The following is a 17,119-nucleotide window of genomic DNA, read 5'->3' as shown; positions in this document are numbered from 1 at the left end:
CACTAGGTGTTCAGCTAGTTCTACCTTGGTAATGCTGTGCTTCCAGTACACAGGGCCTGGTATATCAAAAGTAGTCATGAGCACATGTGAGTGCACGGAGCCTCCCCGCCTGGCTCAAAGTCCCTTGTTTTTACCTTAGCTGTGTAGCTGTCAGCTAGTGAACTCACACAAGCCATGGGGGCAGCCATGAGTTTCTGTCCTTTTATTTAAGTAGAGGAAAGGGGAAGAACCCGTTTCATAGAAGATTGTTTTCTACCCTTAATAAGACATTATGTTAATAGAGCAACTTCTTTTCCTTCTTAAAAGCGTTTTTATAAAGGTCTGTACCTGGATTTTACTGGCATTGAGAAATTACCTCAAAGTTCTTTATATATTTTCCTAATTGTGTTCTCTCTGTGTCCTCCAAAGTAAGTATGATCCTCTGAACTAAGTTGTTTCATCTTTCCTTAAAATACTCCTCTACCTCAGGTAAAAAGTAGCCTCTGTCATCACATGCTGTATCTCTATGGAGCAAAAAATTAAAAGTTAGAAAAAAAAAAAACCCTCTTCGGAGAGCAGCTAGCTAACTTAACCCATATGGACAGCATTTCTAGTATAATTGAACAGAAGAGACTAGGAAACCTCCTTCTCTGTTGTCAATATAACTCACCAAATAATTGCCAAATCCCCTCTTCATCTGGGACCACCTCAAGAAAAATAACAGATGTGAGAAGACATGATGGAAAAGTCAGGGTAATCTCAAGATCATGGAACTACTTGGTGGCAAAGACAGAAATAAAGCACATATATGAGTTTAATCTTTACCGGACTATTTATGTCTGCAGATACAATTTTATGAGTACTTCAATTCTCCTGGGAAGTGATCAGAGCACATCTTCCACTAAATATTTTGGATTTTAAAATTAAATATTTAAATACCATACAGTCCACCTTAGAATCCATTTAAACTGTAATCATCTCACTCAAGACAACCCTTGAATCTTGTCCCTCCTTGAGATGATCACAGATGTAATGCTAATCCTGTCTCCTACCCCTTATCTTTTTGCTAAAAAGAATGAGATGCTTCATTATGTAGTAGAATGCATATTAAAATTCATCTGGACTTCAGATTATCACCCAAGATTCCTCTTGAGCCATGTCTCTGCATTTCCCTGGAGAGACTCTAAGGAAACTGTAAAGAGACTATAGAGTTCACAAGACATATGATGTGATTTGATTCATCAATAAAATGTTACTCAAGATATTTTTTTAATCACTACAAAGGACTTTAAGAACCATAGTCATGGATAACCATCTCAAGTATTTTAACGTTTAAAGATGAGTAACATCCCTGTTGAAGGAATGTCAGAAATAGCAATTATTTGTCGAGTTTTTGGTTCTGTAGATGATTTACTTTAAAACTCTATTCCCTCTCCAATATTCTGTTTCTGCTTACAATTTTATATGATTTACTTTGGTGTTTTTAACAGGTTACGTATGTATCTAGTGCACATACGCATGTAGAAATGCTCCATCCTACTCAGGGCTGTCAGACTCTGCCCTGTGGCTCTGGAAACATCAACTCAAGTGATCTTTATTTGTGAAAGCACCCCTGAACAGTGTAGAAATGCTCTAAGATAACTGGTGTGAGCAACTAAAATCCTTAGTCAGCCTGTAATGTTCTAGTGTCACCATGGGTTAGGAAGAACTGAAGCAACAAATGAGCTTACAGTTAGCAGGTTTTCTTTAAATAATCGCCACTCCTACAATATTGAAAGTAAGATAGTTTTTTAAAAAAGGAAAAAACTGTGTGTGCTACTGTGTAGAAGATTCTCACCAAATGGATTCATTTGCCTGTACACACAAACTATAGTTCCTACCCTTCTTAAATGTAGGTGGAGCCATGTGACTCATTCTGACCAAAAGAGTTTAGATGGAAGTGGCAATCATTGCCTCTAAGCCTGGTTCCTTAACTGTACATTTGATTCTCATGCTTTTTCTTCCTCCTCCAATTTGCATCGCCATATATCCCTTCAGAGGCCCTAAGGACTCTGGGATGGCTGTCAGTCCCTGAGATGCTGCTAAGAAAGAAAGCTGCATGGGCAAAGAACATCCTAGGGAGAAATGAACCTATCTTATGCAGACTCACTGACATTTAGGGTTGTTTATTATAATAACGAGTAGCATTAATTATTTCAACTAATTCAATATGCAAAAATGGTAAAAATAGATTTCCCCTGAAACATCTAGAGAATGTTTTGTTTGTCTATTTGTTTTGGGGATGTCAATGATGTTTTTACTGCTATGGAGGTCTGACCATAATAGCTCTGCCCTTGTATTTCTAGCTCACTGCACCACAGCTTTGTAAACATGTTTGAACTGGGTATACACAGAGGGGCCAGGACTCCTGACAAAAGCCTCCCTGCTGCACAATTACGTACCCTTTTGTACAGGATACCTATATTTTGCCTTCTCAGAATCCTCTTCAGGTGCAATTTAGTTATTTCAGGTGATCTTTATGTATTATAGCTCCTTACTTACCCAATATTCAATACTTTAACATTTGAGTTAAAATGTTGATTCATATATGTGTTCAACATAAAAGCCTAGAGCATCCTAAAATGAAAATAAATTATAGGGGTCATAAATGTAATATCATTCTAATATATATGTCTGTAGTTGGCATGGTTTTGGAGTTAATGGTTTCTGTATATACTAAAATAAGCAATATCATTCAGACCCATAAAATTTGCATGTTGATGCTGCAAAATTGTATCTTTTTTTAGCATAAAAATTTCACACGTATACATATAAGCCATCTGCTTAAACTTTATTGATAAAACCAGTAGCAGCAGTTTTACAAAATTAGAATGATTTTCGGTTTTGAACTATCATGAGTTCAGTTGCAGCAGACATTTTGTACAAACTGGGGCTAATACTTCTATGTTTCTGCTTTAAACAAAAAGCAATTCGAATTTATCCTCATGCATTTAAATATCTAATACAGAAATAGTTTTTAGGCTGCATAAAATATGCTTCCAACATCACTGTAAGACAGAACATCTGCTTTAAGCATTATTTGTACCAGAAAAACAATAATTCTTCTAATCACAAACTTATTCTCTATCACAGGTAAACAATTTTAAATTTTCTAACATACTTTCAAGGGTGTTTCTATCCCGAGTATGGATATTAAATATTTCCCTGGCTTGCCCAGTAATAACACAAGACATAACAGTACAGCCAAAATACATTAAAACCACTGTTATGAAATCTTGAACATTACAAAAGGTAGAAAGGTATAACAGTTTTTAAGTTTAGCAATTAAAAAAAATTTCCAAACCTTTTCCTATACACTAATTATTCATCAATAGAAGTAATTTTAGAAATGGGTGGGTCATTACATTCTATAGCTGTTTGTTTTGGTAACAGCTGGAGATACATTCATGCTTCTTAAATAGAAGACACCGTTAAGTCAGTAAGTCATTCTGTGAGGAACACAGGGACACCTACATGGAATGTTCTGAAGATTTCCGAAGTTTCTAACATGAGAGTTCTCAACCCTTTGGAGGAGAAAATCCTTTTTGTTTCTCCCTTGAACTCCTGGACCACTCAGAGATTGCTTCTCTCTTGGAAAACTTTCGAGAAGAAAATATGACAGCAGCCCTATCTAGAAATGCCCATGAAGTAATGGGACAGGTTTGGGGCAGCTCCTACCTTACAATTAACAAGTCTGGCCTGAGACAATGGATTTGCCTATGGAAGCCTTCTTTTGACTTAGAAATTTGAAGGAAGACCAGATTTTAAGCCACATTATGCTAAATTGTCCCCACAAGTGAAATCCATTAAATTATTGACCGCCGTTCACAGCCACCAAAAATTCAGGACAGTTGATTGCATGTAATTCATTAAAGTAAACATGAGATAGAAAAGATACAGGATAACAATATTAATACATCTCCAGCATCCAGCTGTGAGTTGAACTGAAATACAAAGTACACTCCCTGCTGAGAACAGTGTGCTCCATGTAGGGTAATATCTCCCCAAAATAGTTACATATGTTCAAAATGAATGAATCATTCACATTTACTTTTTTTTGCATGCAAGTTCTTCAAGGACACCCATCAAAAGTTGAGATTTAAAGGAAAACCAATAAAATATTTTAAAACAACAGAGTTGCACACAGTATGCATATGGTGAAACATAAAAGTGTGAATGTGAACAACTGTTTCGGATGCCATATGAAGACCAAAAAAAAAAAAAATCGAGAGTCAGATTTATCTTGCACTGTGAACACCAAATATTGCTATGAAATCTTGGATGTACCTTGAAAATGTTTTTTTTTAAATCTTTACTTTTTTTCTAGGAGATGATAAATGGTATTTAGGAAGAAAATGATTATATGTGGGTGAGGAAAGTCACTTAGGAGGGGAAAGCTGAAGAAAGTTAATTCTCCAAGAGAAATATAATAATGTAGATTGAAGGACATTTTCTGGTGGGGGAAGTATCTTTCCAAATACTGTATTCAAATTCCATTTTGTGAAAAAAGAAAAAGTGCTATTCAACTTAATACTTTCCCTGTACTCAAAGTTAAATTGTTCCAAAGAAGAAAGATCTATGTTCAACTCGAAGATTGGCAAGCCTGCCAAAACAATGGATTTACAATTTGTTCCGTGGTCAGGGTATCTGAACAAAAGAATTTGAACCTAATACTTTATTTCTAGCTTCTCAGAGGCACAATGGTTAAAGACCATTTTGCCTGTAACTTTTAGTCAAATAACTGGCACTCTATGAATATAGCTCGATGACTGGCAGAGATCTAGAAGCGTCAATTACTTTGATATATTGACATATAGAACTGATTTCACTTTCAAATAAAAACAAGAAAATATCTCACCGCCCTCAAAAACTCTCAGTTCTGCAAAGTGTATTTCTATCTATTACCTTGTTATGCCTGTGACCCCCATACATAGTGAGGACTCTGGTCTGAGTGTTTGTGATATTAATGAAGGAATGAATGAATCTTATAACAACACGGTGAAAACAAGTAAAATGAGTATTACTATTCCCAGCTGACAGATGCAAAATTGAAGGCTTAGAGAACCTGTGACTTGACATTCATTTTAGAGCTCATTAGAGGAAGACTTGGTATAGAACATAGGCCTCATTAATTTTAATCTAATCCAATATTCTTTCCACAACCACACTCATCTCTGCAACAATGCCTCGCTCCACAGGTGCTGCAGCTACAAAGCAAAGGGCAATCAGTGCACATGAAAATGTCAAAATGTTTCCCAGATATTGATCATCAGTCAGGTCCTCCAATTCACCCAGTGTGATTATCAGTGTTATCACTCCAGTATCCACTACTTGTTCATTCAGCCTATGCATTATCCCAGGTCATCCTTCTATTCAAAATTCAGAGTTCCTGTGTGATCCAGATGCTTACATACCACTTTCAGCTAATTTGCACAATTGACTATGACAGGGTGCAATCACGAAGCTTCCTTTCTCTTGGCAGCAGTGGTAAATGTAAAGTCATACAAACTAGTAACAGAAGGTGGTTTTCTGTCATGAATCAGTAATAATGTAATTAGCACTTTTTATCAATGTACATTTAAATCAGTGCTCAACAAGAGAAAACACCACAGAGTCGCTAAATTTGGGGATCATATCCTCATTGCCTTCAGAACTTTCTCTGCTTAGATTCCAACTGTGAAATTACGTAATGTTTTCCATGAATCTTCTACTCAAAGGTGAAGCAAGCCTAATATCACACAGGTGAAATTTACACCGGACTGGAAATTGCTACATGTTACTTGATGCATCATATGAATTAATGCTCCAGTTTTCTTGAGAACATGAACATTGGCAAACTGTACACTGGCAATCAGAACCAAAAATAAACGTAAATAATGAACAGACCAGCACATCCAGACAATGAGATATTATTATTATTCAGCGCTAAAAAGAAATGAACTATGAAGCTGTGAAGAGACAGGAAGGAACCTTAAATGCACATTACTATGTGAAAGCAGCCAATCTGAAAAGACTGTATGATTCCAACTATATGACATTCTGGAAAAAAGCAAGCTATGGAGACAGTAAAGAGATCACTGGTTGCCAAGGGTTAGGGAGGAGGGATGCATAGCCAGAGCACAGAAAATGTTTAAGGTAGTGAAACACCAAGAGTGAACCCTCATGTAAAATATGTAATTTGGATGATAATGCTGTGCCCGAGTAGGCCCGTCACTGTAACATACCCACTCTGGTGACGTATTCCGACAGTGGGGAAGGTTGTGCAAGTATGGGGGCAGGGCATACACAGGAACTCTAGTTTCTACTCAAATTTGCTATAAACCTAAAATTGCTCCCAAAAAAGTTTACTGATTTTTTTTTAAAAGCAAGTAAAATCACAAAGACCATTATGCTTTTTTTCCTAGAAATAGAGGCCAAATCTTATTTCAAAATATTATCAGAGAAATGTCTCGGTCACACTGAAGTATACAAATACTAACTTCTTATTCACAAACTTAAAATAACAAAATCTGCAATATTAAAATTTAAAATTCTGGAAAACATTTTGTGTTTCATAATAATGAAATTTAATTTACATCTGCATTAGTATGGTGGCATAGTAAAAGACTGCAATATAATTTGGTGTAGTTGTGAATTAATAAAGCTTATCATGGCCCACAGGGAAATAGCAATATTAGGAAGCTTTGCTCAAGGTGCTACCTGTAAGAAACTTGACAAACTCTTAAGAGAGACATGTGGCCCTAGAATGTGAACATAGTATACAGAAGAGCTTACATGGAAATAGCATTCTTTTGATGTACATACTACTCACCAGTTTTTAGTGGCAGCCTTTTAATATCTTTTCCCCCCAATCAAGGTCCTTATCAAATAAGAGATGTTAAACTATTTTATTATGGACCATCCACTGGGGCAACACTAAAAGACTATCTTCAGTACGAATTTAGGCCACCAAAGATTCTGACCTGGAATCATGGATTGAGACATATTTAGTTGATATTTAAGATAAGTTTCTATGGTGTTAAAAATTATAAGTATTAAGTCCATACAATAAACTCCTTTGTCTCCTGTTATTAAATTGAATATAAGAGTTTAAGACTATCTGCCAAGGAAGGGATACTCCCAATGTTGACCTTTACCCATTTTACAGGGATGTCCCAAATGTGTTTAGTGTATAATATCTAGGACAAACGTTAATCAAAAGAAATAGATTGGTAAGCAGGAATCTTTGTTTCACACCGTTACCCCTTTATTTGGCAGCTATGGTTTCCACTTCACTCTTTCAAAAAGTAAAAGGTAGCAATGCCTTTTAGCTGTTAAAACATTGAGCTTATAAGAACCGTATTACATTTGTTTGTACATTCCAGGCTCTGACCTGCTTCCTGTTTTATAAAAGATATTCAGTATTCAATTATGTAAGTGAAAAATATTAAATATCCATCTATTTCAAGCTATAACTCATGTCATTACTGGAATGGAATGCTGCATTTCTTCCCTCAGATATAAAGCATCCATTTATTTTGAAGGGAAGCATAGACTGATAAACAGTGCATTTATTTCTTAACCAGAGGCAGAATAATAACTTCCACTTTCCTTAAATCTTCTCCCTTTCAACAGGGAGTAAAAAAAAAATTACAGAAATACATTTGGCAAAAATTAAAGGGTAATAAAAGATCTTATTGTTTACCTAGTTTAAAAAATTGAATATTTAGAAATAAAAGCAATCATTGAGCTCAAACTGTTCTACTCATCTACCATTCTCCAGCCCCTATTCCAGAACCTGGGATAAATATACTCAATATCTTTTGAATGAATAAATTTTAAAACAGTAATCAGATCCTTTAAGGGGAAAATGAAGTAGACAAAAATAATGCATAAATATGGTGGTATCAATGGGCAAGCAGCCTTCTTAGCATCCTCAGAGTAGAGTTGGTAGATAGCATTGCTGCTCAAAGGCATGAAGTAAAAATTCCCATGGAGACAGCTTAAGGCAGCATTAGTGAGCAAGGGAGCACAGGTAGTAACATTCAGGGGTGGTTTATTCTAGGAACGTCCACAGGTCTCGATGACTGCCTCTGAGTTTTTTCTATAAAGCCTCAAGCTGTTTTACAGGTTCCACAGTAGCTATAAATACAGCTGATTATTGTCTGTGTGTCTAGGATACTGCTTGGAGCCCCAGGGGAAAGAAAAACGCCATAGGAGAGGAAACTCATCCAGAGCCTGCAGGCATCCCCAAAGTCACTTAAACAAAGCCCAAACAGGAACTCCCCAGAGAATACCTCCTATGAAGCAGAGAAAAATCAATGTGGAAACAATGTCCAAAGGGGAAGAGGACAGGCCTAGAGTGTTGTTATTGTTGATTCTGTCTAGAGGTTACATATAAAATATTAGACTTAGAAGGAACTTTAAAAGCCTTCTAAGATGATTCTGTGCTCTCCTTGGACAATTCCTTCTCCAATGTGACCAAGGTCCACTGCAGGTCCCGGCTTCTTAGACACTCTCTCCAATACATTCAGTCAATACATTTCACCTCCTTTCAACAATAACCCATAACAAGGAATTCTGCTTTTTATAGCACATGATTGGATCAACTGAACAATTGTTGATAAACATTGTTTTTATCATGATGACTAATTGCTTCAATGTGTAATCACACCATTCCAAAAAGTTGGAGGGGGGAGAAAAAAGATTTTAAGTCCTGTATTATGCCAAATAGCCTGGTGCTAGACCCAGGAAAATCTGATGGACACATTTTGAATTAATGCAAAACAACCTTCAAATCCTTCTCCTTATATCTAAGGTAAACTCTTGTGACTTGATTTAGATGGAAGCTCTCACTCTGTCCACATGACCAGGAAGGGAAGGAACACATATTCTGGATAACTGTTTCTAGAAATCACTCCACAGTCTTTCAACTCCCATCCATTCCCTTTAACTGCCTACGTGAACTGTTCCCTACGTGAACTGTTCCCGACAAAACCCCTCAGCTAAATGATTCTCTTCTAGTGTCCCCATTTCTCCTTAAGTGGAAATCCCAGAACCTGATTCAGCACTTTGGCAGCCTGGCAATCTTGGGGATGTATGCTCATATTTCCCCATTCCAGAATCACATTTGGTTTAAGACATCAAGTAGTGCATGACTGGTTCATGGCACTTTGTTACCCTAAACTTGAGATGGTTTGTTCCTGACCACTTCTGCAGATCAAATGTCCACAAAATTCTCAGGAAATTCTCCTTTTTACTCACAGTCTGAACACTTGAACACAACTCAACATGTTTTCTATTACATCAGCAAATCACTCTTTAAAACCCTTTTCAAGAAGGACTTAATATGAACTCTAATAGAATTCCTTTCATTGTGATTTCCTCAGGGAAACAGTGATAAATGACTCGTCCTGAAAAGAATTATCCAGTTAAACAGATGAGTTTTGATAGCTGCATGAGAACAGTTTTAAAAATTTGCCTATGAAGATATCTTTAGTATAGGCTAAAAAATTGTCCATTTTTAAACGAGTGTCAGTGAATGGACATACCATTTTTAAAAAAAATGCTCATGCCAAAGTTGAAATATGTACTCAAATTGTCACCTGACCAACTCTTTTCATTGGTATACAGTGCTCTGTCCATGTCTGAATTGAAGAGAACAGGGGGTAAAGCAATTTACGAAGACGTGCGCAAGCACCAAGGTTTTGCATCCACTCCAAAGTAAGGGGGTGAAAGATGAAGATTGGTTATTATACATCATTTGGGGTTTATTAAGACTCAATATATCAGGCTTATCTCTTTCTAGGTTACCCCATAAGACTTCTTTTCTTTACAAATTCAGACCAGACTTTATAAGCCTACCCTTTTTAAAATATCTAAGAATTGTTTATATAGCCTTTCTCTGTTACTATTACTTTTGCTAGACAGAAACAAATCTTAAAGGCTTTATTCTTGTTTAAGTATGGTTGGGGATGGGGGAAATTGAATGCTTATTATATGCCAGGCTCAATGCTGTTATTTCATTACCATCTTTTAAAAAAAACCTGATGAGGTAGGTATCACTTTCCATTTTCCAGTTGAGGCATCAGGGATACAGACTGGCTAAGCATTTTCTTAAGGCCACACAGCTGGCAGAGTTCCATTCTAACCCAGGCAAGACTGCAGCCTTGGTCAACTTCATTGAGCTAAACTGGTCTCACTTCCCTCACTTTTAAGTATTTTCCCAAATTCCACAAGTTGTGAAAAAATGATAGCTAGTTAACCTGAAATGTCTTTTGGTTTATTTGTGTACTCTTCTTGAATATATGCCAGTGGAGGCTGAAGGTATCTAGCATAATTATTTATTATTTCATTCTTCCATACTTATGCTAGATGATTTGTCTTTTATAGTTTTGCCTAGCCTTTCTTTTTTGGAAAAAAAATTATTTTTTAAGACAAAATACTTTTGCCACTTCAGGATTATCTATTGTTTGTGTTTGTTGTGGATCAAATGGAATAGAATGCGCTTTTGCTACAGTTCCCTTAAACTAAGAGGAGACACTGCAGGTGCTTTCTGGTCCTGTTTGTTGTTAAAACATGTGCCTCTATTTGGTTTTATGTCATCTACAAATAATCCTCTTCTCTCACTTTTCTGATCTTAACATACTAACTTCTCTGCTGCAAAAGGATAGCCTGGCCTTTGGGGAACCCCACAGTTCAATGTCCACACTGAACCATCAAATTCATAAATTCAATGGCTATCAGAGAATCACGTTTACTAAACTCAATGGTAGTTTCAACTTAAATGATGAGTTACTTGAAAAGAATTTTTGGTTCTCCGATATGAGCATCTAGTACAGCCATAGTGTACATAGATGTGAAGCATAGTGTCTGACCAAGGGGTGTCAACAATTTGTAAAATGCCCCCAAAGCCCCTCTGCTGCAAAGACAGAGGCTATGTTCTCACCACAGCACCTCACACTGCGGAGAACATCAGTGTCCAAGCTCTATCAGTAACTGTCATCAAAGAAAGAGCAGAGTACTGGGTGCCTTAAGTGAAGGACAATGCAGTAGCATGCTCTCTTTGCCCCCTAGCAGTCACAGTGAGGATTCTTTCTCGAACTCTGTGCAGGTGGATGCCAAGAGTAATACATCCAACAGCGGTACAAGTTCTTCTACTGTTAAGGAAGGCAAGACCTCCTTCCAACAGCTATGCTACATCAGCATAAACAGGGGCACAAACAACTGCGCATCACACAGGGAGCCAATGAAGGAGAGAGAAGCCAGAGCAGATGCCTGGCTGCCTGGTGAATGGTCCATTTACAAATTCAACAATAGTCAGAGGGGAGCAGGGAGCACCAGAGCCACCACCATGATTGGTGAGACCAGCACTTCTCAATTCAGTGTAAATTACTGTCCTGAAAGAAGACACACTATAAAGCAGATTTGTATAAACCTAGTGCAGCAGTTACCCTCTATCGTAGTATTTAAAAAGCACTGTCTTCAAGAAAAATCATGGAAAGAACTACTCATGTAACAAATACTGGTGCTTCTTTTCTTCAATTTCAAATGTCTCTATAAGATGTTAATTCTTAGCTAGATAAAATAGGCAAAAGGAGCTTTTCTACCACTGAACCAACTAATTATCTTTCATAACTCTGTTAAAAAGCAAATGTAGATGTGAGAGCTCTAGTGAAAAGAAAAACATGCTGAGTGCATTGTGTCTAGACTTTGCCAAGCAAATAAGGGAGTTGAAATGTACAAAATCAAAAGATCTTACTAAACCAGAATTTCAAGTCAATGTAAAAAAAAAAATTCAGCCTCATATTTTAATGTATCTTGTCATTAGCATTTTATATTTACACAGTCAGTTTTAGATTGCTGTATATTCAAGATGTACATGCATCCTACGTGGTGAATAGCACCAACATAGTACAATTACAAAAATTAAAAAATGCTTTTCAGGCGTTTTGTTCCTTAAAATGCTGCACATTCCTGCAACAGTCCCATAAACAGACTATCAGAGAAGAGATCAAACCCAAAAGGATAGCTTCACTATACCAGAAAACCCTAAAAATTGATGGGTCAAGGCAGCAGAAAATGAAGCATAGGTGATTATTGGGCACCGCAAGACAAGGGATGCAGCAAAACAGAGCAGGAAAATATGAGGGGGAGAAATCCAGGATGGTCAGTACAATATATGCAGGTTTTTTTCAAATGTAAATTTTAAAGTGAATGCTGCTTTTATGTTACTGCATAAAGGAAAGCATAACAAGGCTGCTCTACTTCCCTTTAAACACAAGCGCATAAAGAGAGTAAGAGATGTGAAAAGCCAATTCTTTGTGCCGCTACTTAATCAATTGCACTCAGTTCTACTCGATGAGAGCCACACTGCAAAGACCACTCCGCAGTTAATGGATATAATGTTGGAAAAGCACTTTGAGGTCTTCTAAAGAAAGGTAGGGTAAAAACCCAAAGGAGCATGGTTTTATTACTTATTCCCAATAACCGAGCAGTATTAGAGATGAAACTCCCATGACCTAAAAAGAAATTAAGATATTAATTTATTTTGCTAATTCTGATTCTTCCACCTGAAATCACTTCTTCCAAAAATTGGTACTTGAAATCACAGAAGAATTATCCTGTGCCCCCGTCTCTTCTTGTCAGGATAACCATTACATACTGCACTGTAAGGAATAAATATGTTCTTCAAGTGTTACAGCCTACATTTACAATCTGTCAAAATGTAGAGCTGAGGAGGAGTTATGTGTTTTTAACTGTATACATCCATCACTAGCTATCACTCTTCCCACAGACAGCAAAAAGTCAACAATGAAACATAAAAGCTAAAAATAAGTGACTGAGCAATTGCTCAGAAGAGCTGCACATTAGGTGCCATATTACATGTACACACATTTTTCCCTTTTATTACTAACAATTTAAAGTAATTAAAATTAAGGACTCACATATAAGCAAAAGAAAAATAAACAAGCACTGCACAGATATGTAAAAGTCGGTTGGAGATACAATTTCATGCTCATCACTGTACAAGATCAGTGTTCTGAATGGCACATGCCCAGAATGCACATAGTGACTAATATATACTGCCGCAAATGCCATGGAAAATGACAATTATAGGCACTTTCAATGCTCAACAAAACAAAACAAAACAAAACAAACCCAACTCAGTGTCATTTCATACAAGCTGAAAATATTTCTTCATTCACAGGTATCATAACATGTTTATTTTTCAGAGTCAATTAAATCAACATTTATTAAGGACCCATTGTTTACAATTTACTATGCTCTAATGATGGAAGATAATTACATAAAAAAGAATATGGTTTACATGCAGGTGGACATTCAAAATATTTGTATGAGTATATATCACTGAATATAGAAAAAGTATAATCTAAAGGAGAACATTCGATTCAGAAAATCAACAAATCCATGACTTAAATAGGTTTTTTGTTTGTTTTTAGTTTTCTTCTTATTCTGTAAGAATTTATGAGGTGAGAAAAATAGCATAAAATCTCTGAAAATTATAAGTTGGAAATCCTACATATTAAAAGGAGACAATGTCTTTCAATAGTATTTTTCAATTGTTTTACCTTCAAAATGATTCATCTAACCAAATCTCATAGGAAACCGCAATACATAAATGAGATAAAGAAAGGTATTTAATGAACAAAAATTTGTTTTGTAAGTACGAATTTATAACATTTATTTGTTAGGTAAATAAGGAGTTTTCTTCATAAAGAGAAAAATGTAAAATAGGGGATTAAGGATGACAGTTACATTCTCTTATGAGCCTAGGCATCTTATTCATTTCTGCAGTGGGGAATTTTTGGCACCATATTAACAAAATTCTGATTGATACACATACCTGGTTATAATAGTGAGATTTAACAGCTCCCTTGCAATCTCAGGTGACTCTTCAAGCAAATAGAGACAGCAAGAGAAGCTTCATTCCACTGACTGAACCCAGACTCAATAATATATTAACACAAATTAACTCATCATCACTGTTCCTAACTGTGGTTAATTTTCCATAAAGTACACTTGACCGTGTATGTGGTTTTTTAAAATTACAATAACTGAACCAAATCAAACCTTGGAGAGACCCAAAGATCCTGCTTAGAATGTCCCAGAGGTTAGTAGATTCTAATACCTATTTGTAAGCCTGTCTTTCAAATGCCTACCAGCATGTGCTGGGTTGGTATCAATGGCCATAACACTGGTCACTGGGGCAGATGTAGCATGCAAATGCCTGTTGGCAAAACTAGGATTCGAGCAAGGTGTGCCACCTGCAGATTTGCTGACCTTTGGTTTCCTTCATTTCCTCCCAATGGTCTTGTTCCTCCTCTCCACTACTGTTTTGGCCCAGAGCAATCCAACCAATCATCTCTTTACGCTTCATAGTACGCCTGTTATAAACGGAAATCATCAATGTGACATCAGAGAGCTGAAAGAGGGCCACCTGGAAAACAAAGGTTTCCTTATAGACAGGATTGGGTTGACCACGTCGAATGGACGTCTTACAACGGGACATCTCTTGACCCACAGAATTGAGAAGAAAGAGCTTTCCATAAGTATCTAAGGAAAAAAAAACAACAACAGAAATAAGAAAACACCAGAGCTCTGTTCCACTAGTTTTGCTGTAATATTTACACAGGCTCCAAATTTTTCCTTTTTAACATACTGTTCAGCATCCTTAGGCCTGGTGTTTGCTGTAGGACTAACGTACTTCCCATGAAGGAAAGGGATCATTACCTTCAATGTTTAATGTTTCCTGCAGCCTGCTATGGGTACCTTGCTGACATTCATTAGAAGCTCTACATGTACAAAGGTGTATACATGCATAACCACAATGCTATTTGTGGGCATGCATGGTTCTTAAATAAATAAATAAAATGTCAGATAAAGGGCTAGTTTCCAAGATCTATAAAGAACTTATTAAACTCAACACCAAAGAAACAAACAATCCAATCATGAAATGGGCAAAAGACATGAAGAGAAATCTCACAGAGGAAGACATAGACATGGCCAACATGCATATGAGAAAATGCTCTGCATCACTTGCCATCAGGGAAATACAAATCAAAACCACAATGAGATACCACCTCACACCAGTGAGAATGGGGAAAATTAACAAGGCAGGAAACAACAGATGTTGGAGGGGATGCGGAGAAAAGGGAACCCTCTTACACTGTTGGTGGGAATGTGAAGTGGTGCAGCCACTCTGGAAAACTGTGTGGAGGTTCCTCAAAGAATTAAAAATAGACCTGCCCTACGACCCAGCAATTGCACTGTTGGGGATTTACCCCAAAGATACAGATGCAATGAAACGCCGGGACACCTGCACCCCGATGTTTATAGCAGCAATGGCCACAATAGCCAAACTGTGGAAGGAGCCTCGGTGTCCATCAAAAGATGAGTGGATAAAGAAGATGTGGTTTATGTATACAATGGAATATTACTCAGCTATTGGAAATGACAAATACCCACCATTTGCTTCAACGTGGATGGAACTGGAGGGTATTATGCTGAGTGAAGTAAGTCAGTCGGAGAAGGACAAACATTATATGTTCTCATTCATTTGGGGAATATAAATAATAGTGAAAGGGAATATAAGGGAAGGGAGAAGAAATGTGTGGGAAATATCAGAAAGGGAGACAGAACGTAAAGACTGCTAACTCTGGGAAACGAACTAGGGGTGGTAGAAGGGGAGGAGGGCGGGGGGTGGGAGTGAATGGGTGACGGTCACTGGGGGTTATTCTGTATGTTAGTAAATTGAACACCAATAAAAAATAAATTAAAAAAAATAAATAAATAAAATAAAATGTGGATGAAGATAAATATGTACATTTGCTCTATGTGTATTTTTCTTTTCATAATCAAAATACTATTTTATGCCTAGATTAAAGAGTATCTTCTCTTCTCACTCCCTACATACAATATTCTTTCAATCACCTTACCCACTCAGGGACAAGTACCAAATCTGTATCTCTGGCCTAGGCTTCTCTTCCAAACTCAAGCCATACTTATTTCTTCCTGTGGACATAGATTCCACACGTGTCTCGTTCATCATGTCCCCAACTCTTAAAAACTTTCAGCTCCAGTATTCCCCATCTCTGCAAACAGTAGCATCATCCACTCAATTATCCAAATCAGGAGTCAGGATGACATTTTTGACAAGCCTGCCTCCTCACCCCTAGTCCAGCCAATCAATTACCAAACTCTGTTGATTCTGTATCCTAAATAACATCTAGGGCAGCCCATGTCTTTCCATCCCCAAGGCCCCTGAACTCAGTGTGCACGGCAAGCTCCAGTCACAAGCTTCCATTGCCTACATCACTGCAGGTCTCCTCACCCATCTCCCATCACCAGGCTGCCCAATCCCACAGTCATAGGGAGCTCTGTAAAATGCAAATCAGTTTATGTCACTCTCACTAATAGACAAAACCAATAATGCCCACTAATCCCAGGGTAAAAACAAAATTTCTTGGTAAAGATTACTTACTCTGACCCTTTACCTTCCAGTTTCACTGGGTACCACTGCTGCCTTTATATATAGCATTCTCACTCCACTGAACTACCTTCATCCCTCCAACCCACCTTTCTCTTTCCCTTTCACTTCTGTACCAACTGTATATACTCTGATACCACAAGTGATATCCACTTTCCCATTATTTCTGTTCATTAGTTGGGTCTGGATGTGGCTTTAGCCAGGAATTTTTGCTAACCACTTGTCCACATCCTGACCTGATCTGGTTAAGATAACCCCTCTGTGGGCTTCATCAAAACCTAGCTTCAGATTATCCCAGGACTTAGTACCTAGCATTATCACTGATTGCTTACTCATCTGCAAGGGTTTCAGTTTGAAAGAGGAAAGGCCTTGTTTATGACTGTACCTCTGGTTCCTGGCCTAGTATCTAAAACATGGTAGACATTCGATATATATTAAAGATTCTGTAACATATATACGTGACTATTCAGCAGGCTCAACTTTCTTTTTTCTTTTGGTCTTGGGTTTTTAAACTTGCAAAATGAAGATAAACCCCTTGGTTTTATCACCTTTGCACTAGAATGCTATAAAATGGTGACTAGCTTCATAAATTTAATGATTTATAGAAAGGAA

General features: G+C 37.2%; 1 protein-coding gene across 8 annotated transcripts in view; it reads right to left on the bottom strand.

Moving 5' to 3' along the window:
- Window positions 1-2,788: 2,788 nt before the first annotated feature.
- Window positions 2,789-17,119, bottom strand: part of SYT16 (synaptotagmin 16) — a 235,213-nt gene continuing 220,882 nt past the window's right edge. For 7 of the 8 annotated variants that reach the window (XM_038544889.1, XM_038544895.1, XM_038544893.1 and 4 more), the window contains one exon: window positions 2,789-14,574. In XM_038544889.1, the coding sequence (XP_038400817.1) occupies window positions 14,261-14,574 (314 nt within the window). In that variant the 3' untranslated portion in view covers window positions 2,789-14,260. The remainder of the gene's footprint in view (window positions 14,575-17,119) is intronic. The other variant, XM_038544890.1, reaches the window with a different exon arrangement.

This window comes from Canis lupus, chromosome 8, assembly GCF_011100685.1.
Source record: "Canis lupus familiaris isolate Mischka breed German Shepherd chromosome 8, alternate assembly UU_Cfam_GSD_1.0, whole genome shotgun sequence".
NCBI lineage: Eukaryota > Metazoa > Chordata > Mammalia > Carnivora > Canidae > Canis > Canis lupus.
Note: the sequence above shows the minus strand (reverse complement) of the source record. Positions and strands in the feature narration are given on the sequence as shown.